The sequence below is a fragment of the Pteropus medius genome, unplaced genomic scaffold, assembly GCF_902729225.1.
Source record: "Pteropus medius unplaced genomic scaffold, Ma_sr-lr_union100, whole genome shotgun sequence".
Taxonomy (NCBI): Eukaryota; Metazoa; Chordata; class Mammalia; order Chiroptera; family Pteropodidae; genus Pteropus; species Pteropus medius.
Window position 1 is genome coordinate 14,429,688 of NW_024351543.1, and position 23,397 is coordinate 14,453,084.

Below are 23,397 nucleotides of genomic sequence, written 5' to 3' on the forward strand. Positions count from 1 at the left end.
CTGGGGCATTTCCCCAATTTATTCCCACAGTGTCTAGTATGAACTGATTTGCTTGCCAGGCAATGATAAACTTATAAGTCAATGTTGAAGTTGATTTCATAATGACAGAATTCTAAGGAATTTCCAAAGAAAATTGGAATTCTTGTCTTTTTCAGGAAGGGAAACTATCAGTCTCCCATAATGGATGGACCAGAAAATCATTTCTTTTAGGAAAACTGAACTTAGATTTGTTAAGCACCCACAATATGTCAGGTACTGTTTGAGTACACTATTTATTGAACAAAAATTGATTTGATTAGGAATAAATATTATTATCTCTATCTTAGAGTTGAGGAAGCTTGACCTTGCCAAGGTCATGTCGCTAACATGGATTGGAGCCAGGATTTCAGTCCACGGGTGGATAAATCCAAAGCCTGTATTTTTCTACTTCATAACCTTGGTGTGTGGTCCAGCAGTATGAAAACACACCTGGAAGCTTTAGAGATGCCCCATCTCCAGTCCTACTAAATTAGAATCAGCGTTTTAACAAGGACCCATGGAATTTACGTGTACATTTAAAGCATTTAAACACTGAGAAACCTTGCTATACTAAACATTTTATAAATTTATCTCAAATAGGAATAACAATAAACCTTTCTGCTAACATTTATTGAGTCCTTACTATATATCAGATTTTATTTGTTTATTTACTCCTCATAACTCTCTTAAGAGCTGAAGAAACTAACTTAGGCTCCAGTTAAATAACTCTAAGGTCACAAAGTTAATAAGTGGCAGAGTCTAGATTTGAACTCAGATTGGTCTGATTCTGGACCCATTACCCTAGGTACCTCACTCCAAACATTAAATCCAAACATTTTATTTCATCTAAATAAAGCAAATTAGCTGTCTATATCACTCAATTTATCATTAACACTATTTAATCCAATACTTATTTTTGATAATGTGAACAGAGTCTCAAATGTCAGACTTAACATGATATTGCTGCTATTTAAAACAAAATTTTAACCCAAGAGATCATATAGCCAATATACTTCTTAGAACCAGTGTAGCCAAATAAAAATATATCAGGGTGAAAATTATATCAGGTTTTCTTGCTAGTCCTCACTTATCAAAGGGTGAACTGAAATAGGAGCTCGACTCCTCAAAACAATCCTGAGATGTATTGAGGAAGGATCAGAAAGGACATTTTGCTTCTCGGTTTCACTTTTACATTACCTGGCTACTCTAACCTTATGTAGTAAAAGGTTTAGGATCATTAGAATCTCCTTATACACCTTCAAATAAACAATTCTTTAATTTTACACGGTATAAAATAACTGATTTGTTTTGCTTATAAGAAATTTCCCACTGGATAACTCCTTTGTCCTCTTTCATATGTGGGAGTAAAAAAGAAACATACGTAATGTTTCTGTTGGTGCAGAATATAATAGTTTATAATTCTAGGCTTACTTTAGGTAAAAGCAGTAAGAAACTGTAATTAAATCTAAAGTAGACTAAATTGTTATAAATATTAAATCACCTGCAGCTACAAAAGACAGTACACTTCTAAAAGTACCAAGAAATTTCATATTTTTTCCATTTTGCCTCACACAGAGACCCAAAAGCAGAAATCTTAATGACCTTTATGACCGAGTGTTGGCAGATCTCAATCTATAAAATCAGTTATTGGACATTGTCTCTTTTAGGAAGTAAGGAGGGTGGCAGAGTTTAACACTGGAAATCTAAGAAGAAAGCTGCATTAAAATCACTATTTTTTTTAAAAAAGGTAATGGACTTGAACTTGTATTTGATTACAAGGAAATAAGATCCTCCATAAATATGTGTAATAAATATTCAGCTAACAATACATTAACCAGTGAATCCTTTTCTTTCTTTTCAGTGGTAAAGAACAGATTAAAACAATGATGACACTAAGCATTCTAAAAATCCTATTTACTCTGTATTTAAAAATGTGTAAGTAGATAATTAAAACACTTAGATAAGGAATAAATAGTCTTCTAGCCTAAAGATAGTCTCTTTGTTTTCCCTGTGCATTTCACTGGTTGTCTACTTAAGCTGTGAATGTGAATTGATTTATAGGTTGTTACCCTTTCATTCATCACCTATTTTCCAGGAATGAATTATAGTGTGATGAGAAGCTCAGTCTGAAATGAAAAGACAATTCTAATTATTACCTCATCCAGGAATTTAAAAAATATTCAGGAGGGACTATTTTTCAATGATACATTTCTAAGCAAATAAAATCTTTTTTCTTTGTAAAATTTAATCCCAAAGTATGCTTACACACAAACACATATGCATACACATATGCATACACTTGATTTTTTTTAAGAAGCCCAGGAGTGGATTTCATTTTAGACCTACAAATAGAAGAGATTCTTTTTCTAGTGTTTTCTAGGAAGGGGGAAAAAAATGTACCAAAAAAAGCCTGTTGCTTTCTTCTGCCAGATATGTCTTTTCTCTTTCTTTCCCTCCCTCCCTCTCCCTCTCCCTCTCTCCTCTTCACAAGCATCATATTAATTAGAGGGCCATCAGCTTGCTTAGCCCAGAGAAAGAGCTGCCACCAAGGACTTTCTAGAAGCCAGGGACCTGCTCCCTGTGCCCCCTTCAGGAATCCGGGTCTGCAGGGCATAAGTTGAGTCCTGCCTGCTCAAAGTACTTGTGACAGGCAGATGTGAGTACAGCCACAAGCACTGAAGTCGACCTTGGAATCTCCGCTAGTGTCCAGGTCCTTCAGCAGCCTGTCTGCAATATTCTTGTCCTTTCCACTCTGCAGGAAGCCGGGAGCTCTTTCTCCACAAGTACCTTCAGCTCCCCCTTAGTCAGCATCTGCTTGTGGCCCTGGACACCCAAGTACCTGGCAAAGATGTCGATGATCATGTTCATGGCCATCTCCAGTTTTGCGATGATGCTGGATTTGGACCCACGTTCTTCCTGGCTGCTGGCGTTGCTGAGGAAATGCCTTTTTTTCCCCCTATCTAAGAAAATGAAGTTCTGTAAGGGCTCGCTTGATCAAAATTCTAGATGAGGAGTAGGAGAGAGATTAGGTCTGTAATTAAAGGGAGTAGCGACTGAAATTAGATATCTATCATTTCATTCATTCTAAGGAGGCACTTAGAATAAGATAAACAGGACTAAAAGGAAAGCCAAAATAAGGAACACTGAGAGTCTGTTTTCTCTCTAATTGGATCCCTGGATCTCCCATGGGGAGACATTGTAAGCAAGGACTCTGCCAATCCTAACCTTACAGTTTTATCTCAAATGTCAAGGATGTTAGTGCTGGCCCCCGCCACACACACAATTCAATGTATCATGTATGAGAGAGAGCTATTTAACCTCTAAAGTTCTTTCCTACACCATTTTATTATTTACTCATAAAGTCAAATGTTAATGGTCCACTCATCTCCTTATTTCCTTTTTCTTTTGGTTTTGGTTTTTCAGTGGGCATTTATATCAACTATGATTGCCAGCATTTGGCACAGTGGGTGAAGTAAATCTTATTTGAAAATCTGTTGGAGGCAGCCTTTGGGAACTGGTACAACAGGAAGCAGCTCGAAGGGTGGCTGCCTTGTCCCAGTTCTCAAACAGAAGGAGGCATCCCCAATAGAAAAGGGAAGTGGCCTGTATTCCCCACCTCAGCCCTACAGAAGATTCTCCTCCTAAACCAGTTTTCTGCAGAGCTCTTGCACCTGCCAAATGATTGCTTTTCTTCAGATAAAGAAATACCCAACTGTGGCCTTCATGAAGCTCATGAGTAAGCAGAGGATGATGGTCAACTGAGAGAGATGTATAGCTCCCAGGAGATGGAAAGCTGGAGAGGGGAAGGGCTGTCTTTCTTCTGCCTAGTGTTCCATTTCCCACTTCCAGGTCCCAAGGCTCAGCTGAATTAGAAACAAAGCTGAAAAAGACCTTTGGGGTACCCCTGCCCCGGGAGCATCCCAATCAGATCTAAGCACTTCTCCTTATAACAACTGGGGATTATTACTGATGAACCCAAGGAAGCCCAGAGCCTCCATTAAGATAAATCTGTATTCTTATAATGTATTAAAGTAGCAGGAGAATGAGTAATACATTTTAGAAGGATTTATTTCAAAAAATAGTTAAAATATTGTAAACAAGAGCTCCTGCTTTCAGGTGTTGGAGTGAAGAATTTCTTTGTACCCATTTCTTCTCTTAAAACACACACACACACACACACACAACACACACACACAATCATCATCATCATCATCACCATCATCATCATTCTGAAGTTTTAGAACCCTGGTGATAAGAAGTAAATCTGTTCATTCATTCATACCTTTAACAAAACATTACTGAATGTCTGCTATGTCCCAGGCACAAAGTGCTTGGTGTACATTAGTGAGGACTTCACAGAGCTTAAGTTCTAATAAATAATTGTATACTATGTTAGAAGGTAATAAATATTACAGGAAATAATAAGGCAAGCAAAAAGAATCTGGAATTCTAGGGATGAAGCTTCAAGTGGTAGTATTAAATAGGGTGGTCGGGATAGACCTCATGGAGAAGCTGGGAACTGAGCCAAGACATTGCAGGAGGAGAGGGAGTTAGCCAAGTGGCTATCTGGAAAAAGATATTGGTTTGGACAGTTCCTTACTGCCTTCAAGGAACAGCAAACAGCTAAAACAAAGGGATACACAATATGTTTAAGAAACAGTGGTGAGACCAGTGAGGCTGGATGGGAGAAATTGAGGGAGAGAGTGGAGCAGAAAAGTTCAGAGAGGCAGTGAAGCCAGATACTGTACAGCCTTGTGGGTCTTTGTAAGAATTTGGCTTTTTACTGATTAAAATGAGGAGCCACTGTAGGTTTTAGGTAGAAGAGTGACATGATCTGGCTTATACTTTAAAAAAATTCTTCTGGTTGCCATGTTGAAGTGCCTTTTACAGTAATTTAGGAAAGACAGCTCAGGCTAAGGGGGTACCAGTGGATGAATGATAAAAAGTTGGATTGTGGGTATATTTTGAAGGTAGACACAGGATTCCCAATGGATTCAATGTGGGGTATGAGAGAAATAGAGAAGTCAAGAAGAAAGACTTAGGCAACCCATGAGTTGCCACCTAGTGGGAAAGGCCATGAGTAGAGCAGCTGTTGCAGGGAAAAGTCAGTTCATTGTGAAGCACACTGAGTTTGAGGTGTGCTATTAGACATCCCTGTGGAAATATGGAATTAGCGGCTGGATTTATTAATCTGGATTTCCAAATGGAGCTCTTTGCAAGAGAGATAAATTTGGGAGTTTTTATCATATGGATGGAATTTAATAGAACTGGATGAGATCACCAAGGGAGTAAGTATAGATAGAGAAGAGGAACAAAGACTGAGCTCTTGAGTCCTTTAACTTTAATTGTTCAGGAAAAAATGAGGAAATGGTGAAGTAGACTGAGAAGAAGCAGCTAGTGAGGCAGGGTAAAATAAATAAATAAATAAATAAAAGACAACATGGTGACAAGGAAACCATGTAAAGGATATCCAGAACTGATTAACTATATCATGTGCTGCTGACAGGTGAAGAAAGACAAGGATGGAGAATTTATCATTAAATTTAGCAACAAAGAGGTCACTGATGACAAGGATTAGAGCAGAACCTGTGGAGTCATAGGGGTAAAAGTCTGACTGAAGGCAAGGGGGAAGAGGTATTGAAGATAGCCAATAAAGACAACTATTTTCGAGAGTTTTGTTGTTAAAAGGAGGAAAGAAATGTAGCAGTAGCTGGGGAAGGAGTAGGGTTAAGGGAAATTTCTTTTTTTTGAAGATGGGAGAATTAATAGCATATTTTTGTGCTAATGGAAATGATCCAGTGGAGATCAATAAATGATTAGAGAAAAGGGGGGAAGAATTGTTGGAGCAATATCTTTTGAGTTGAGGAGAGGAGATAAAATCTAGGGCATAAGTGGAGAGATTGCTTTAGTGTTAAGAGTATGGATTATTCTATGATAATTGGCAGGATAATTGGTATGAAAGCACAGATACTGAAATGGGGGTAAATGTGTTAGTGGAAATCTGTGGAAGTCCTGAAGGCCTCCAAGGAGGAAAAAAAACCCCACATACACACACAACAAAGGATTAGGAATCAGAATGGCTTTGGATTTCTCACTGGCAACACTAAAATCCAGGAGACAAGGGGTAGAATAAGGCCTTTAAAAACCTACAGGAAGATACTTTGCAACATAAGAATTCTATACCCACCTGCACTATAACTAAATGAATATAGACTAAATGCACGTTCAAACATACAAGGTGTACTGATATCATCTGTTTGCCTCTTCAGATCCACTCTACACCCTTCTCTAGCCTTTCTGCTCAGGGAGGTAGACCTGCATGGACTCTTTCACTTGAGTTCTTTTGCCCTCTGGCTTCTGGTTGGGTTTGGCCAATGTGAGACACTAGCAAGATATCAGGGGACAGAAGGAAAGAGGTCAGTCCTGTGTTCCTTCACTGAAAGCCACAGATCTTGTTGGGCAACTCTTTCCTATAGCTGCAGCTCTCTTTGGATTCTAGTAAACATTCCTTCCTCTTTCCCCTTCAGGCCTAAATCTTCCTGCTGTTGTGAGCTCCATATATTAACAATGTTCACACCATTATAAATAGTTCCTTCAGTAAGTTTTCATCTAGAATCCCCTTAATAATGCCTTTTTTTTTTTTTTCTGGCTAGACCTTGCCTGGATATGCAGGTCTCTAAAAATATGGCCAATACCTTTTCTCATAAAACTATTGGAGGAACTTCTCCGCTAAATAAGAAAAAAAGAAACGGATGACAGAGGAATGAGGCAAAGGGAACAACATGAAAGGAGATCCCAAGATGACACCTGTGTATTAGGTATACAGAACCACCGATTTAAGTTGGCACAGGCTAGAAAGTTCTTAAAGACGTCTTGAAGATGAAACTGTTAGACTATCTAATGAGGAATTTTACACAACTGGGATAAAAATTTGAGACTGAATTAGAGTTAAGGAAATAAAAATCTAAGGAAATGAAAACCAGACAGTTAATTTTAGTTTTAACAAAAAGTTGAGCCAGTAAGAAAGGTAATAATAACAGGAAAATAGCTCAACTGTAAACGGCATTTATGCAACAAAAATTTCAAGGAACTGCTAAATTCTTTCCTTTTATAGATGTCCTTATAATACATATTCTCTATTTTTGTTATGCAGAGATTTCCATAGAAAGTATTTATCTTAACAGCATCTAAAGCTACCAAAACTTTTATTCTAACTTGATTTAACCTGGGCCTTTAATACAGTGGAAAGTTAAAATCTCAGTTTCTACCTCTGAGCATGAGACCTGGGATAAATTACTTAATTTCAGAACCCTTACAAAGTATGGGTATTGCAAATCACACCACGTAGAGTGCCTGGCACATAGTAGGCACTCATAAATGACCACTCTTGTCAGCAATCTTAATGAAATAATGCTGGATAGAGATATTATAAAACCACAAGGAATACAACTTTGACCTCAATGTAAACGGGTAGTTAGGCACCTAGAAGTGATGAGGCATTGGAAGCCTGATCCTATTATAAAATTAATACTTCCCAGACTAAGTGAATATTATATGGAACTGACAACTCTGTATATAAACAAAACTAAGGAAAAAATGCTGAGGAAAAAAGATGAAAAAAGATGACTGAAGGGACAAAGTACAGAGAGTCAATCAACTCTTGGAGGGACCAAATGCTGTATATAAGTTCTCCTTTACAGTAGTGATTTAAAGTCCTAGATTCCTCTGGAAGTCCCTGTCCTGCTTGTCAACATAGAAAGTCTGGGATCCCAAGACAAGGTTCTGCCGCCTTTCCTAATCATACAAAAAAAAAAAAATGAAGCGTTTTAGCTGCATGATTTCTTTGCGCCCATCAAGTCCAGGGGTTGGTCAGATATTAATGGTTTGAAAGCTAAAGGAAAACATCAGCTATTAATAATAAACATGTATCGAACACTTACGATGTGTCCGTCCCTGTTCTAAGCCATTTTACCTGAATCATCCCATTTAATCTTCATAACAATTCTATGTCCTTTTATCCCCATCTTATCTATAAGTTAAGTGAGACTCAGAGAGGTTAACGAAATTGCCTAAGGTTACATAGCCAGTAAACTGATAGAGCTGAGTCTAAATTCAGATTTACCAGTCTCCAAAGCCATTTAGGCTTCTAACCGCAATGTTAATGTATAGCAAATAGTCTTTAGCTGTGGATTTTCTCACTAGCCTGACAGCGTTAATGACATCACATATGAGCAAGCGAGGTTCAGATAAGAGATGATTGCCATAATGGACAAAAGCCAGACCATTTTGAGCAACTGCTCTTGCAAGGTGTAATAAGATAGAGTCTTAAAACCGTCAGCTTTCTGGACATTGAGCTCAGACATTCAAACATACTTAACCAATAACGTTCTGACAGCAAAGGGGTTATTTTAGGTTATAAAATAACCTCCATTTGTGTATCCCAGTACCCACTGCACCTGCCATCTTAAGTGTTGAATATATGTCTGTTGATTGGATGGATGACTCACCTAGTGGGCCTTTTCAAATCTCATTCGGAGCATCTCATACAAAAGTCCAGAGCATTAAAGCAAGCCACATCAACACTTTTTTCTCAGGCAGCAGCTTAAGGAGTGGGAGAACCTGCCTCTGATGTGGGACAAAGATTTGAGAAACACGTCGCCACCTGAGAATGCAAAACGCAAGCCCAGAAATCGGGGGCTACAGTAACACTGCAGACCGGGATGCACAACGGCCTCTTCTGCAACGGAGATGTCTATTTCCATCTAGGCGCCTGTGAAGCGCCGTTGTAGGCGGGAGACCGGCGCTCAGACTGAACGGTGGGATTGCAATGACAGTGCAAGAATTCCCAGCCGGCTGCGGGGTATGCGGACCCGACAGAAGAGTGGGAGGGAGCACTCTTCACTTGACACACCCCAACCCGCCCTGCTGCAGCCCAAGGCTGTGGGTGGAGCAGTGGGAAGCGATTCAACACGCTGAGCGCTACCGAACTGGGGTTGCAGCACATCGGCCTACCATGCCGCCGGCGCAAGCGCACCCCCTCCGCGCCCGCCAGCCTGTGGCGCACGCGCAGTTCCTCCTCTCTCGCTCCGTCAGTCCCTGCAGGGCCCGGGGCTACGCCCCCGCAGACCCCGCCCCGCTCCCGTGCGCCGAACGCTCCATATCCGGGTTCCCGCTGCTGCTGCCGCGGCCGCCGCCTCGCTCATTCAGCTTTGCCGGGAGTGGTGTGATTCCCGACCAAGATGGCGGCCGTGGGGCGAGTCAGCTCCTTCGGCTCCTCTCCGCCGGGATTAGTTTCGACTTACACGGGCGGCCCCTTGGCCAACGAGCTAACGTCGGGCAACGGCGGCGCTGCAGCAGGCGACGACGAGGACGGGCAGAACCTTTGGTAACGACCCCATCCCTCCCTAGATCCCCGCAGGCACTCCCGGCCCTGCGGACGCCTTGGGATCCCGTGCCCGCCGGAGCTCGGCGCCGGGCCCAGGCCACCGGGTTTTCGGCAGCCCCCGCCCAGGCGCGCCGAAGCCATGTCCATCCCTCCCGCGCTGCGGCCCCGGTCCCTGGCCCCCGGCCTCAGCGTGCGCCTTGCTCCCCGTTAGGTCCTGCATCCTCAGCGAGGTCTCCACCCGCTCGCGCTCCAAGCTCCCCGCGGGGAAGAACGTACTGCTGTTGGGTAAGTGTCCCCTGCCTCGCCCCGCCCCGCCTGGCCTCCACTCCGGCCGGGGTCCGGGTCCGCCTGCCGGCTCGCCCGCTCGCTTTGTGCGGACTGAGGGCCCTGACCCCGCCCCGCCTTCTGACCTGTCGCTGACAGCTGGGCGAGAAGGGGAACCGGGATCCCTGCCCCAGGACCTGCAGGGACCCGCCCTCCCCAGAGCCCTTTCTCCTCCGCTGGATGTGGGGAGGACCTGACAGCCTCCCCTGGCAAGGACAGAATTCGATAGCCCATCTGAGGGATTCTAGTGGCTTGGGGTTTACTTAGAAAATAAGGACGATTTTTCTTTCATAACAAAAATTGGTAGCAGGAGGCTTTTTGCGAGAGCTCTAGTGCAAATGGTATGCCATTAATATTTAATAGCCGACTCTTTGTATAATTGACAGAGAATCTAGAAATGAGACCTGGTAGTCGTGATAAATGTTTTTATTTGATTCGGCTTTTTTGCGTACAAAGGGCTCGTGTTGCAGCTGCCTTTTTAACTGTCACATATTCTGAAATTTGTAAAGGGCAGTAGGATACCTTCCTAGTTAAGCCCCTTCGGCCTAATGTATGTAATGAGGAGAATGGTCCAGTGTCTCAGTTCTCCTGATCTATATCCCCTCTGCTCTCTGGAAGTTATACATTTTGTTAATTGATTCTAGGAATGAGAGTAGAGGACAGCAAGGGAGAACAATTCACAGGTTCATAATTTTTGTGGGCTTAGCTCCGGAGGCATTTACAGAAGTTTTTTTATTCTTTAAATGTGAGATGTTGCAGTTTGGCTTATACGATGATGGTTAAATTTTAAAACTTTGACATTTGTGTCTCAACTATTTTTGTTATGTACATGTAAGCATAAGAAAGAAAAAGTCAAATCTACTTGACAAGATCTGCTTTTAGTAGGCATGTTTAGGTAAAAACAAATTACTTATTTTTCATGAACTGCTGCCAATCTAAATGTGATTCTTGCCATTCTTTAAAGTCACATGGAGCTACTTGAAAATACTTTTATACCTTTGTTTTTAATGTGATTGAAAGTACCTACTGCAGATTAACCTGGATTCAGTCGTGGCTCTATCACATACTAGCTTGATGATCTTGAGCAAATTCCTTGACATCTATTATATTATAGAAATAATAATGCCTAGCTTCTAGAATTATGGGGAGGACTGAATGAGATGTTTGTAAAGTGATAACACCATAGTGACTTTTTTATGATGGATTTGTCTTAACTGGATTAGAAAATATTTGATCAGAACTCTCTTTAAAAATTGAATTAGCGCCTATGTAAGTGATACTTATAGGGCAAAGATAGATTAGGATCCAAAAGCAAAAAAATTTTAGAAAACCTTTGAAATTTATTAATTTAAACAAATTAGTATTAATTACTATACTAAAATGGACAAGACAGTGTGACCTTATTGAAATGAATTATATTTTAATTACTCCAAGTTAAGGCTTTTCAGGAATTGCCATTGTAAAAATAAGATTCCTTAATTTTGTTTTTATTTTATAAATTCCTCTCAACTATTCCTGTGCATTAAATATTAGGTGGTTCTATTTCTAGTGAAATAAAAGTGACAGTTTTGTTAATTTCTCGATGTATCTAATTTGCACTAAGGTTGCACCATGCTTTTTTTTTAACCTGCTTTGACACTGGGTCCGTTCACGTGACAGTGTACCAAGAGGCCCCAGGATCTTCCATCCCTCCATAGTAAAATAGATTAAATTTCCTTTTTTATGAGCTTAATATTCATAAAGCTCCATGTAGTATCAAGTTACATGAGCTTGAAATTAAAGTTTTTTATATGAGTACTGTTGGAATTTTCATCAAAGTCCTTTTTAGCTTTGGAAGAAGCAAATAACAGATTTTTATACTGATTGCATAAATAGGATTAATTTTCCAGAAAAGCTCTAAATATTTCTTAAGGATATCTAACCATCACATATTATGGCAGCATTCAGTCTGTGCTGGTTGAGGGAATAAATATATAAATAGAGATTGTGGTTTTCTTTGTTATGAGTTTGAAGCTGCTAGGCAGGAGGATGCTTAGCCTTAATATGCCTTTCATGAATTATGGTAATCTCTGGAGTTCCATATTTAAAAAAAAAAAAAATGAGACTTTAACAAGGTTTTACATTTCCAGAAATAACCTAGAATAGGAATGATCACAGCTTAATATACCTCAGACACAAATTGCAGTTTAACCTTAGCTTGCTGCATGTCTTCCCTACCCATTGCCTATGGGAGAAAAGGGCCAGGACTAGCAATGTGTCAGCCACTCTCAAAGCATTTTCATATAAATCTTAGTTTACCTCCTCTTCCCCCTCCCGTCACCCAAATGTAGGAGATAGATGCTAGCACCAATTTTTGGATGAGATAAATTTTTTAGACCTTATAAGTGAGTTTTTCAGGGTCACGCAGCTATAAAGATGCTGTGTTCTATGACTCTGGCATGTTCTTCCAACTTGATAGAATTTCCTGCAAGAGGGAAAATGCCGTGTACTCTTCCTACTGCATAATTTTTTTTAAAAAGCTACCTTTGAGTGAAAGTACTAGTAATTATTTTAAAATAAAATCCAAATACTTGTTAGAATTCTAGGATGTAGCTTTTTAAGAGACACCACTGTGTTTAAGTAATCATTTATCTGCTTAGGCCTGAACCTTCATGAAACCCAGAAACACTATGACATTAGTGTTTACCCATTCTCTTTCTTGAAACAGTTTGAGAATGAGCTTCAGCAAAGGTTTTTAATATTAAAGGCAAAAACTTCTTGTGCATGTTTGTGTGTGTGTGTGTGTGTGTGTGTGTGTGTGTGTGTATACAAGACGCTTGTGTATACGTTTTTAAATAGGATTTAACTCATGGATTGTTCCTTTAGGAACTATTTTTTTTCTTAAGCTTTATATTTAATCAATTTTTACTACAGTGATATTTGAATAGCTGCTTTTAAGGGCACTTTCTCTATATCTTGGTTACTTTCCCATGTTTCGATAAGAAAACTCCTAAGAATAATAATAACAAGAACAATTAATATTTATAGAAAATTTACATGTACCAGCCATTGTAAGATCGTTTATGTACTGCATTTATCCCTTAAACATCAGGAAACGGACACAGAGCTGTTAAGTAAATTGCTGTAGGGTTACACAGCCAGAAAGAGTCAATGTTAGAATTCTAAATTGTACAGCCTGGCCCCAGAGTCAGTATTCTTAACCTGTCCACTGGACTGTCTGCCTAGAGGAAAAAAGCTTTCTTAGTAGGAAAATTAAGAAGGTATTTAGCAATTATTAAGAAATTTTATCTGATTCTCCTAATGTATCTGTTTCATTACAGAACTCATTGATTTAGAGTAATTAATTGTCTCCTAAGATACTTATGTAAACGTGGCCCCCAGTACAGTCCCTGGCTTATAGATAGGACATCAGTATAACTTTCTTATTTGAGGTATGAATTAATGAAAGCTAGTTGGCTCTTTGCTAAGTCTTATAAGCCTCATTTTTCTCATCCGTAAATTAAGATATTTGGATTTAGTGATCACCAAAGTCTTGTCTGATCTGGCAGTCTATAATTTTTTTAAATTCTAAAGCTTGTGAGTTATTAAATATTTTTAAAGAAATGTTTTGAAGACATATCGTAATTGGGTTTAAATTAATAAAGTATTTCCTTTTAGATGTGGGCTGAGTTCACCCAGGGAAGAAATTTAGAGTCTCTATTTTCCCTGAAGGCACTAGTCCAGGATAGTGTACAGCCAAAAAAATCCAACATAATGCTGAGCATCATAAGGAAATATGTTTGAAACAGCCTTCTTTCTTATTCAGGAACAAAACTAGCTACTGTTATGCCTGAATTATTGCAAGTAGGAAACCTCAAGATATACACAGGGGAACTAGAGATCTGTTTAGAGAAATGACTTCTCAAGGAAGTAGATGGTTTTCCATGTGCAGGCTGACTCCGAAAATAATGAGATTGTTCAGTCTGAAACTATTAATCTTGTGAGAAGCTGAGATTAAAGACCATCAAAGTTACATGACTTGTGAGAAACAGATTTTATCAGTTGAAGTATGTTAATGCAGTTTTCTGGCATGATTGGTTAGAGATGCCAGGAATAGAATGTTATCACATATATGATATTGGATTGGTAATTTTCAAAGAATTAAAATTATTTACTGCATGTTATATGTTACTACTACTGAAAATATACCAAATATAAAATGTTTTGAGAGTCTAGTGGCACATTGGTATTTTATGATGGTCAGGGTTATTGACCTATTATGTAAAAGGCCAGATTCTAAATAATTTAGGGATTTTGAGCCATATGGTCTCTGTTGTAACTACTCGGCTCTGCTCTCGTAGCCCCCAAACAGCCATAAACAATACACAGTACATAAATGAATGGGTGGGACAGTGTTTAATAAAACTTTATTTACAAAAACCGGCAGCAGACTTGATTTGGCCTGTGGACTAAAGTTTGTGGACCCCCTCTTTAACTTATTATGGGCATTGATTTTATCAATAAGCACAGATGCTACATAATCGGTACTCAATAAATAAATGTTGGATGAATGATGACCAGCTTTTACTTAAAGTATCATTGTTATTCCAGCTAGAGGTGTAGTCCGAATATAGGTTTAAAAAGTATGAAGAGAAGTTCATGTATTTTTCCCAGTGCTTTTGTCAGAAACAGCTGGAAGAACCACAGATGTAGGCTGGTAGAGTGGTAATTCAGCTGACGTGAAGTCCACGTGAGAGAGAATGTCAGCAAAAGCACTTTGATAATGTAAAACTGAGAAAAGCCTTGAGCTAGGAAAAAGGAAGGACCCAAGCTCAGCATGAGACTTTTAATAAGTGAGTGACCATGAATTAACCTTTTTGGGCCTTATTTTATTTGCAAAGTCAGGGCAGTGGCTGTTAGAAAGTCCTCACAGTTTATCTCTTTATTCATTTGTTCATCAAACACTTATCTGAATGTGCTGTGTATAAAATACTTTGCTCAGTCATCTAGGGAAAACAGGGCTAAGATTCAGTCCCAGACCTCTAGGAGCTTATAAACTCCTATAGTAAAAATCAAATATGTCAGTATGAAATAATCGGTAAAAAGGTCACATGAGATTTTATGGAAAAAGATATCAGTAAAATTTTGCTAAGTAGGGTGAGGAGGAGAACACTGTGGGCTGTGCACTTAAGGAACTTGCTACAGTAGCTAAAACCTGGTGAAAAGGACCCAGGCAGCTCAAATTTGCTGGAGTTGGTATCTAGAGGTACCATGTCTGGGAGTCAGCCCTTCCTGCCTGTTGAAGCTGGGGGATTGTGGGCACATTACAATCTCCTGACTTGTTGAGATTCTTTCATACTTCATGGGATTAAGAGAACTAAAATTATGTCTAAAATACTTTCCTCTTGAAATTGGAAAACACTTTTAAATTATAAAAGCATTACATGTTTCTTGCCAGAGAGAGAGAAAAAAATTGACAAAGAAAATGAAAACGTGTGAAAACCAGTGTTCATTTTTTCTATTTCTGTATTTGTTTTTTAAACAAAATAGGCTCACACTCTATATACTATTTTTAAATCAGTTTTTTTTTTGTTTTTTGTTTTTTTTTAATCAGAGGGTTTTTGTTTTGTTTTGTTTTTTTTCATAGTAATAGATATGGTTTTCTCCCTTTCAGTGACTGGATAATGTATGTCTATACCATAATAAGAATTGATTGGCAAACAGATTATTATTATATCTCATTTTCCACTTGTCCAGTATTATCTTTGGGATAAATTCCTAGAAGTTGAATTGTTGAGTCAAAAGTATATATCTTTTAAGCCTTTCCATATATTACCAAACAGTTTTCTAGGAAAGTTGTACCATTTTACATTCCTACCATCAGTATGTGAGAATACTTGTTTGTCTAGAACCATTACCAATACAAAGGATTATTCATTTTAATCTTCCCCTGTCTGGTAGGTAGGTTAAAAATTGGCATCTTACTATAAAGGCAGTTTAATTGTAGAATATATACCATATTTGTTGATTAAGAACTATTGCTTTAGTATGATGTTGACCTTCTAGAGCATAGGAACCTTTAATGACCATTGGGATTAACATTTATTGGACTTCATAAATATTAAATTAAACTAATGGTTTTCAGTGTTGGTCTGCAGGAGTGAGGGAAATGATAAAGGATAAGTTCTTAAATTTTATAATATAATGTAAATTGCTGAATGATGATATTCAAAGGTAGGGCTTTGGCCAACCAATGGGATGGGAACATATGTATTATGCCTGTTACCTGGCTGTTCTGGTTGGTGCTTTATTATGTAGCATGTTCATTGTTTTCAAGAAGTGGGTTTTGAGCCCCAAGTTACACAACTGAGCTAGGATTCAAAAATTGGGTTTGTTTAACTTTCTGCTGTTTAGGTACTCCTTAACATTGGAGAGATATAGTCTTGAACAGCCGTGCATAAATGTTTATCTACAACCACAGGGTGCAGATACTGCAGCTGGTTAACAGTCTCCCCCTGCCTTACCTGCAGAGGCAAGGGAAGAGATGCTCCTTGTGAGATAGGAAGCAGATCAAAAGCCCCCACCCTGCCTGGGTGATCCAGATAACCTATGGAAGGCCATGCAGGAGGTCTGAGCCAAAAAGTAGTTCCAATGAAGACCCCTCATGGCTCTTATCACCAGAGCTTTCAGATGAAATAGGCTAATTTATTTTACATCATGCAAGGCCAAATCAAAAATGTCAACTTCACAATGTCGATATCTACTTTGGATAAAGGAATATGGTGGTTAGAATTCTCTCCGTTCTGATTATCATTATGCTGTGAACTATAATGTATCCAACAGAGGTGTGGAAATGTGAATCAAAGCTCTGCGTAGAATGCAGGTATCAGGCACACAAACCTGTGCAAAGCTAGAAAAGTACAGTACTTTAGCCTTCCATAACAACAGAAAAGATGGAGAAAAGGAAGGCAGAGTTCTTAAAGGTATGTCCTCTTTAAGGAAATTTAATATAGAAGTACAAATGTAGATAAAATATAGAGAATAATTTTAATACCATCACTAAAGTGTTCTTTATAGAAGGACTTTCATCTTAGTCTGTTTAAACAGAAACTCTCTACTTATATATAAGTATGTTTACAAATTATTAACTACTTGACTAGCACACTTAAAAGCTGGTGTGTCTGTTTCACTGCCAGTTTAAGGCCACAGAACTGAAGGTAAAGCTTTCTTAGAGTTTACATAGGTTACGTAGATGAATTCCTTCATCTTATCTTCCAATGTCATTCAGCTTGGCTGTGGCAGATCAGCTGAGTATCCACTGCTCAGTCCAATGACTAGAAAGTTTTCCTAAAAGTTTAGTGAAGGAGGTATGTATTATGAGCTTACACTATTAATTAATCTGTTATTGATGAGAGGCAGCCATTGAGTTTTATAAATATGAACAATGAATTGCTTTAATAGATTGTGGTGAAGGCCTGGGAAGGGCAGTTACAGATGAGGTATAGTTATGAAAATAGAGACTGTGGTTGTTTTTAAAGATAAGAATTTTGGTTAAGGATCTTCCATATATCGGATGGGTGCTGTAGAATGAATGTGTACCTCCAAAATTGATATATTGAAATCCTAACCTTCAGCTTAATGGCATGAGGAGGTGGGTCTTTGGTAGATGATTAGGTCATGAGGTCAAACCCTCATGAATGGGGTTAGGACCCTTATGAAAGAGACACCAGCGAGCTTACTGCCTTCTGCCAAGTGAGGGAGGACACAGTGATAAGATGGCTGTCTTTGAACCAGGAAGTGAGCCCTCTCTAGACACCAAATCTGCCAGTACCTTGATCTTGGACTTCCAGACTCCAGAACTGTTGAGAAATAAATGTCTTATTTAAAAGCCACCCATCCTGTGGTACATATTTTTGTCGTAGCAGTCTGAAAAACTAAGACAACATGGTTTCTGTTTCTGGTGAGCAAGCAGGGACAGTGTCTGTTAAGAATAGGCTAATGTCTTGTCTCTAAGCACTTAAAAAGCAAGGACTTTATATCCTGCTTACTGTTAAGAGAACTTGCCCAAAGAATATTGTTGAATGAAGGGACAGACATGATACACTTACAGTCTGCTGAAGGAAACAAATAAGCTGACACAGCACTGAAGTGTCTTAAGAGTATGGTGTGCTGTTGGGAATACAAAGAAGCGCGCTTAACCAGACTTGTGAAATCAAAGCTTCCTAGAGGGAACTAAATTGAGACTGAAAGGATAAGCTAGGGTTCTCCCTGCTGTGGTGAGAAGAGAAGAATATTCCAGAAAAAAGTGACAGCATGTGTGAAGATTTAGAGTTGGGAGAGGGGAATGCTTCTCTGCTGCACTGGAAAAAGTTGGGAATGACTGGAGTCTAGTATGGGGGCTGTGGGACATGGGGAGAGATGGGCAGGAAAGGCAAGGGGGCTTTTGTAAAGAACCGTGGCCTTTACAGTTTGTCCTGTACTGCAAGAGCAGCAGAAAGACCTTGAAGGGTTTTTTCTGACATCTTAGGAAAGTTCCAGACATATAGAAAGTTGAAGGAATTTTAGTTAATACTTGCACATAAACCTAGATTCTACCATTTACATTTAACTATATTTGCTTTATCACATGTCCCACTATGTGACCGTTTATTTAAAGGCATTTGAGAGTAAATTGCAGATATTAGTTTACTTCCCTCTGAATACTTCAGCTTGCGTATCATTAACTAGAATCTCCTGAAGGGTCTTCAAAGGGAGATGGACATAATGAGATTGTTTCTTGAAGATCTCTCAGTTGTAGGATGGGGAATGAATTGTAGTGTGAATGTTCCTTTTGAGTGGTATGTTTACATAGTGAGGAGAAGAGAACTGGGAGGAGGCCATGTGTTAAGTGCCTAAAGATATAAAAAGGGAAAAAAACAGCCTAACAAATAATGTGATTGGAAGATGTGTATAACCTTAGAGTAAGACTGCATCTTTGCAAATACGTCAGATAAGATTTCTGGAGGTAGTAGGTAACACATGAGATTTTGTTTACAGAATATGACTTCGTTAGCCTTTTCTGGGCCTTTTATAAAGTAGATCTATTTTCAGATGTCCACATTTGCCACTAAGACAAATCATGTAAGAGTTCATTTAGGTGAAGAAAAAGTGACAGCTGCAGTAAATGGTCATTATAATTGAGGCTTAAGACTTACGTAAAGAAGAAATGGGCTTAATATGTGTAAAATATGAATGTTCAATATTCAACCAACTATAACTTCCAACTGCTAATTAAAATTGAAGAGGGGAAAAGAGTAGTTGATAGAAATTTTGTTCCCAGAAAGATTTTTTCAATAAAATGCTTCTTTAAACATCTTGAGAATCTTTTTTCTGCCAACCACCGTTAGGTATTATAATATTCTTAGGATTAAGATATTCTGGTTTTTTCCCCTCATCCCTTTCTCTTTTGAGAACAAAGGGGAGTTGCCTTCTTGAGAAGGTTGACTTGGATTCTCTCGGGAGGCTTGGATGGATTATTGCCATGCTCCTACAATCTTTGTGATTGTGGCCTGGCTTCAGTTTCCTCATCTGTAAGTAGGGAGGATTTCATTAGAATTCTTTGTAGTCTGTGTGTGTGTACGAAATGTTCTTTTTTCTCAATGTGAACACTTTTAATTTGTTACCAGAAGTGAGAAATTTTGAAATCACAGGGAAGGAACAAATCTCACACTACCATATTTACCATGTTACATTTATTTGACAGTATACTCTTTTTCAAATTTAATCTTGTCATATTTATCTTACAATGGATCCCCAAGGCACTGAATGTTAAGAGGCACAACTATCTTTATCTAAAATTCCAGGAGAGAAGTTGCTGGTTTAGTAAAACGAACTTCATTCCTAGTCCTTAAAGCAGAATCAGGACAGGAACATAACCACCTATCACTCAGAGGCAGCCCACAGAGAAGAATGCATTAAATCATTTTTATTTTTCTTCTGAAAATAGCAGTGACGCCTAAAAGCAGAAATGCCTTTTTATTTTGTGAATCATATTACAAAAATAATAAATAGTATTGTTTTAATGACCTTTAAAGATAGCAGCACTTTGTATAATGGAAAGAGTATGCTTTGGAGTTAAATTCATGTGAATTCGGGTCCTGGCCCTATGAGACTTTGGATATGATATTTAGTTTTAACAATCCTAAGCCCCAGTATTCACATCTGCCAAATGGGAGATAATCATTGTTACCCCTTAAAGTTGTGTTAGAATTCCTGTGGCTTAAATGGATACAGTAGGCACTCCGCAAACATTTGCTGCTACCGCTGCTCCTATAGAGATAGAAGTGGAAGGCACTGATGGTTCTATTTCACCAGAATATGGGCAAAGGGAGACAAATTACAGTCCTTTAATTTTTATTTGTGGAAACACGTTGACAGACTTGAAATTTCATCATTTTTCTATCCTAATTTCTTAGGCTTTTGCATTTTAAACCCATTAATACACAGAGTTTTTAACTACTCCCAAACTTGGTAAGGGGATCAAATTTGAATCCTTTATTCAGGGATTTGTGACTCTCATATTAATGTTTTGACACTTTTTTTTGTCGTTTAAGATCTTTTAGTGGCTGCTCTGTAGGAGGCTCAGGACTATGCATTTCTCTGTGAAAGGAGCAGAGTTAATAGGCACTATAGTCACAGGCACTCTCAAGGTACTGGGGATGCAGCAGTAAGTAAAACACAAAGGCCTGTTCCTCTGGAGCTTTGATGCGAGTGGGGGTAGAGAATGACTAAGTAAAATACATATTATGTTAGTAATTTCAGTGAAGAAAAATAAAACAAGAAGGAATAGGAGTGTTGGGAGATTGAGATTTTAAATGAGGTGGTTAAGGGGTGGCCTACCTGAGGAAGTGATGATATTTGAGGGAAGGTGAGATGAAGGTTAGGTAACAGATTTCTGAAGATAGCGTGTTCTAGGCAGAGGGAACTGGGTATAAAGGCCTTGAGGTTGGAATCTTACATTAATAATTATATAAGAATGTTTGGGGGAAAGGTGGCAAATTAATAATATTGTTTTTGTGCATGTTGAAATGTGAAGTGTTTATGGAGAGGCTAAGGCTGGAAGGAAATCTGTGGGAGTCATGTGTGGAGATTCTCTTAGAATTACGTAAAGAGTGAGAAGAGTAGAGGACTGAAGAATGGACCCTGGGGAACACAAACCCCGGATAGAGCTGAAAGAGCATCCTGTAGGGAAGACTCAGGACCAGCCACCTCAGAGGTAGGTAGTAGAGCAGGAAAGGGCGGTAGTATTGAAGCTGTGGCAAGGGAGGGGTCTTCTCCCTTAGACGCGCTTCTGTGTCTTCATCTCTCTGCCAGCTCCCGTCCCAATCAGCCTTTGAGTACGGCTGTCTCCACTACCATGGCTAATAGTTTAGGTCAGGCCTACCTCATTTCCTGCTAGAACTCCAATAATAGCCTGTTACCTAGTTTCCTTACTCCTAAACTTACCCTTGTCAATCAGTCTTCCACACTTTGCCGTAGCAGTCTTTCTGCAACACCTAAACACTTCCGGTGGCTCTTCGTTATCTTCGGGATAAGGTAACCATCTCAGCTTGGTATGAGATGCCTTTCATGGTCTGGCATCTCCTGTCTGTTCTCACTGTCTGACTCCTTTCTCCCTCACATTGTAAATTTCATGCATTCAAATTTTTTGTTCTACCTAGAAGGACATTTCTTTCCCTCTGGGCCTCTGTGTATGCTTTCCTTACTTCCTGGAATGACTGCCTCTCCATGGTTCATTAATACTACAAGATTTGGCTAGTGTTTCCTTCTCTACAAAGCCCTTCTGACTTCCCAAGCAAAACTAGGATTTTTCCTTAAGGCCAGCTTCCTGGTTTGTTGCTTATCTCTAGTGTAGTCCTAATGACAGTACCTCGAAATTGTCTGCTCTTTGTTTTCCCACTCCAATTTACAAGCTCCTAGAGGATAGCAACTTTGACATATGGATATTTATATTCCTAGTGCTTGGTTTAGAGTAGTAGATATCTAATGCAGTGATTCTCAAAGTGTGGTCCTTAGACCAGCAACATCAGCAACACTGGGAACTTGTTAGAAATGCAGATTCTCTGGCCCCACCCCAGGCTAACTGAATCAGAAGCTCAGGAGGTGGAGCCCAGCAATGTGTGTTTTAACAAGCTCCACCGCCAGGTGAATCTGATACATTTTTGAGAACCATTAGGCCAGTGAAATGAATGATCGGCAACATTCACACAGAGGAACAACCTGCAGTCTCATAAGAGAGTATCTTGTATTCAATCCTTAGAAGGAAGCAGCCATACTCTAGTGATGGTTGCAAGAACTTAAAATGGTGAGCATATGTGGTTAATTTAAAATTGGCAATATTTTTTTTTGGCGTGCAATATTTTTTGTAAAATAAACATAATATTGATCATTTTAACCATTTATAAAGGTACAGTTCAATAATAGACATTCTAGTTGTTTCTTTTTTTAATTAAATTTATTGGGATGACATTGGTTAATAAAATTATGTAGATTTCAAGTGTACAGTTCTATAATACATCATCTGTATATTGTGTGTTCACCACCCAAAGTCAGATCTCCTTCCGTCACCATATATTTGACCCCCTTTACCCTTTTCTCCCTCCCCGCTCCTCTCTTTCCTTCTGGTAACCACTAAACTGTTCAGTGTCTATGAGTTTTTGTTTGTCTTGTTCATTTGTTGCTTTCAGTTTTATATCCCACACATGAGTGAAATCATATAGTTCTTGACTTTTTCTGAAGATTGACAATATTTTTGATGTCATGAATTTGGGCTCAAAATCTCTTCTGAGCTTATTGACTTAAACCTTTAAAATCAGATTAAAAGGAACATGCAAACATCATTTAAAGAATCATTAAATGTCACCATTAGAGATAACCAAATAATCAGTGATTTTTTTCTGTCTGATATTATTACGTTTTTTTCTTTTGCTTATGCTTAAGATTATCTATGAGTATATATATTTTTATTCAGAAACCTTTATATTTGAGTCACTTGAAATATTAAAAATAAGTTGAAATACACTGATCTGAAATTTTTTTTGTTCCAAAAGTGTGTATTTATCCTTCCTGCCTGCTTCTCTTCCTCCCTTCCTTTTTTTATTGAAGTATAGTTGATGTACAATATTACAGTAGTTTCAAGTGTACAGTATAGTGATTTGACATTTATATATCTTATGAAGTGATCACTATGATAAGTATAGTAACCAGCTGTCACCATACAAAGTTATTACAGTATTGACTATATTCCCTATGCTGTACATTACATCCTCATGACTTATTTATCTTATAACTGGAAGTTTATACATCTTAATCCCCTTCACCTTTTTTGTCCATCCCTACACTCCCCCTTCATCTAAATTTTTTGACTCTTTTTAAGGTTATCTTTACTTTCTAACATCTTAAGAGAATTAAAGAGAATTCCTGGGTCATATTAAATGAAGTTTTATCTAATTACTGCCTGTTTTTATGGATCTATATATACTTTAGAAAATTCTTATTGAACATTGTATTGTTTTAAGCTTCTGTCATAAGTCTGGGCACTAAGTTTTTGCTTATAATAAATACATTGTTTCTGTGGGATAAGCAGCTTTCAGTTGTCATTTTAACTTAAGAGGACTCCCTTCAGAGCAGGTTTAAGTTCACAGCAAAATGAA

The 23,397-nt window shown here is 38.6% G+C and overlaps 1 protein-coding gene across 1 annotated transcript in view; it reads left to right on the top strand.

Annotated features, from left to right (window-relative positions):
• Positions 1 to 9,158: 9,158 nt before the first annotated feature.
• DYNC1LI1 (dynein cytoplasmic 1 light intermediate chain 1) overlaps positions 9,159 to 23,397 on the top strand; it is a 29,947-nt gene continuing 15,708 nt past the window's right edge. Inside the window, exons 1-2 of the mRNA XM_039843454.1 lie at positions 9,159 to 9,403; positions 9,615 to 9,688. Coding sequence (XP_039699388.1) covers positions 9,258 to 9,403; positions 9,615 to 9,688 — 220 coding nt within the window. The 5' untranslated portion in view covers positions 9,159 to 9,257. The remainder of the gene's footprint in view (positions 9,404 to 9,614; positions 9,689 to 23,397) is intronic.